General features: G+C 54.3%; 1 protein-coding gene across 1 annotated transcript; it reads left to right on the top strand.

The window, feature by feature from the left end:
* Positions 1-581: 581 nt before the first annotated feature.
* On the top strand, positions 582-2,389 carry EMH_0088050 (ribosomal protein S15, putative; the record flags this gene model as incomplete). The annotated part of the gene is made up of 6 exons (XM_038022938.1): positions 582-645; positions 912-1,082; positions 1,265-1,314; positions 1,477-1,543; positions 1,998-2,090; positions 2,253-2,389. 6 exons carry the CDS (start codon positions 582-584, stop codon positions 2,387-2,389), a joined length of 582 nt encoding a protein of 193 aa, XP_037878792.1.
* Between the last annotated feature and the right edge of the window lie 290 nt (positions 2,390-2,679).

Here is a 2,679-nt window from a genome sequence, read left to right as displayed (position 1 = left end):
GGCCTTGAGGACACCCCACAGCTCCCTGCAGCGGCGGTTTGTGGCGCGTGTAAAAGTGCACCGTTTTGCCGGAGTTGTGCCCCTTAAAGTTCGCTCGCCAAAGTCCGAGTGGTACATCCAGGCAGAGAAGGAGTTCCTCAGCGAAAGAGAACAAGTAACCCTATAACCCTAGCCTATGGGGCGGAAGCTCTATATGCAGCTCCAGAACACTAAGTTTGAAATATCATTCTTACAAGTCACACCTGCTCACATTTCCCTCTTAACCTTGAGCATTTTCCTCTATCCCCAGACCCCTAATCTTGCTTTGTGAATCCTGTTGCACCACCAGTGCATGTTGAGGCAATCTGCAGAAATCAGAGGGGGTGCCTTCCGGGTCCTAAACATCTGTATTTTAGTTTAGCGACACAGGAGGGCTGCGAGGCGTGTATTGCATGCGCATGGTGGGGTTGGGACAACGCTGTGTTACCGCAGGTGCCTGAAGGATACATAGAACGGTGGCGGGAGGAAGACCTGGAAAGTCTCAACGAAGGTCTGCGGAACTGTCTTTCTTTGCGTTGCGCGTCAAACAAGCAACTGCACCAATGGAGGAAGCTGCAGCTGTGCAGACAGCTGCAGCGCCGGCCGTTCGACACCGGCAGCAGCGCCGTCCAGAGTGCGTGGGGTTGCATACATAGCTAAACAAAATGCTCCAACCCGCAGATCGAAGGCACCTCAAGTTGCCTGTTGGTGGTGCCTCACTCTGCATACACACGCTGTGCTTGTTTAGGCAACCCCGAGTCTAGCAGGTCCATGCGTCTGCATGGTCATGCACACTGCAAACGAACAGCCCCCAATTTCTCAGTTACAAGCCTCACGAGTGGTAAGGGATGGGTGTGAGAACAACTGATGCAGACGTGGGTGATTGCCTGCAGTCGCATGTCTTACGGAGAAGATTCTCAACGCACGTCAGCACCTGCTGCGTCACCGCCGTGACCACTCTAAGAAGCGCATTCTTTCGATATGGCTGGCGCGGAGACAGCGTGTCATGAAATACCTCTACAGGACGGACTTTGACCTCTACAAACTCACCTGCAGTCTCCTCCGTAAGCACGTTTTCCTCAAGGTGCAGCTGGGCCTCTTTAAATGCCGCGGGCTCCTGCTGCTGCCGTGCCTGACTTCGTTTTTCTCTCCTACCTCCGCCTAGGCTTAGGGCTGGACCGCTCTGACGACATCAGGTTGGGAAGGCCTAGGGTATAGACTTCACGAGTGCGGTTTCTTGTCTCAGGCATAAAGTGTGTTCACTTCGCTATACCGGATTCGAGGGACAGACAGCGGGTGCGGTTGCAGACAGTTCCCTGGTGTTCCCCCGCTGCTTGTGCTCCTCTACTTTGCCTTTTTGGCTTTCCCTGTTGCAGCTGAGGGCTTCATGGAAAAAAGGCCGATAACACATAACCAGTAACCATGCGTGCTGCTGCTTCTGCTGCTGCTGTTTGGCAGGCCATAAGTCCGGTGGCCGTCGACGGAGACCGTTGTAAATTCTTAATTCGACAGCGCCTGTGGAAAGGTGCGCCTGCTGTCACACTCTATTACCGTCTCCTGTATGGTGCAGTAGGCAATCTTCATCACCAGTGAATAGAAGCAGCCGCTGCGCCTTCTCTAGTAAACTTTATTTCATTGGCGCACAGACTGGATCGCATTTATGCACACTGCAGTTTTATCGCGCCTAATTTGGCCTCCTTTGTGGCGCTGCTTAGTTTCGTGCACTAGGGCGCTTGCTTGGGCCCTGCTGTTGTTGTCGTGGTATCGGAGGGCAGGGCCCCTCCCTGCGCTTCCAGGGTTGTGGGTTCAACCCCCCCTATAATAATCCTAAGCCTCTAGTGCTCGGCAGGTTCGCGAGCAGCAGAGGTTTGGGATTATTATACTGGGTAAGGCATGGTTTAGAAGGCTTAGGATTTTGGCGTGTGGTGTGGGGACTAGCATTGCCTGAGAAACCGGGGACGAGCGCCTTTGTGCTTCAGGTCGCTACCGGCCGAGGCCTGTGAAGCAAGCGGAAGGCAAGACTGTGCGGTACACACGCCACGTCATGGAGCAGCCGCCACCGGGCTGGAATAGTGAGACTTGTTTGGGGGGAAATTCGGGGCCAGGACCAGGAGATCCAGACAGCCAGGGCGTACTAGGCTCGCCAGGCCTTAAACGGTAAACCATATAGCCGTACCCCTGTTGAAGACCTTATGGGGTTGTCTATGCGATGTGGATGCGTTCTTTGGCTGCAGTGCCCCACGAGACAAAGCCGCGAATCAGCAGGGCCTGGCCGTACGGCGTCAAGGAGGAGCGACTCAAAGGGGAGTACACAATCCCCAACCCTACTGCTGCAGGCATTGGGCACTGCCCTGTGCCACTCTTCTTCTGACTCTGCAACGCAGCGCTGCAGCAACGCTTCAGGCAACGTGCATGAATACTGCATAGCAGATGGCCTTCAAAGAGGATGAAGGACCTCCTGAGGAACCACCTAAAGAAAGGCACGGTTCACAGCGCTGTCGTGCGTGTTAAAAGTCCTTGCAACGAGACGTTCCACGCTTTAAGACGTGAAACTTTTCATTGGAAGGTCCCACACCTCAAGCTTTTGCATGAGGAGAAAGGGTGTGCAAACAAGCTCTTGCTGTTTGTGCCTCTCCAGCGGATCCAGTTGTCTCCGTGTCG

This window comes from Eimeria mitis, genomic scaffold (genome assembly GCF_000499745.2).
Source record: "Eimeria mitis Houghton genomic scaffold, Emh_scaff6547, whole genome shotgun sequence".
NCBI lineage: Eukaryota > Apicomplexa > Conoidasida > Eucoccidiorida > Eimeriidae > Eimeria > Eimeria mitis.
The sequence above is the reverse complement of the archived record's forward strand: the minus strand, read 5'-3'. Positions and strand labels throughout refer to the sequence as shown.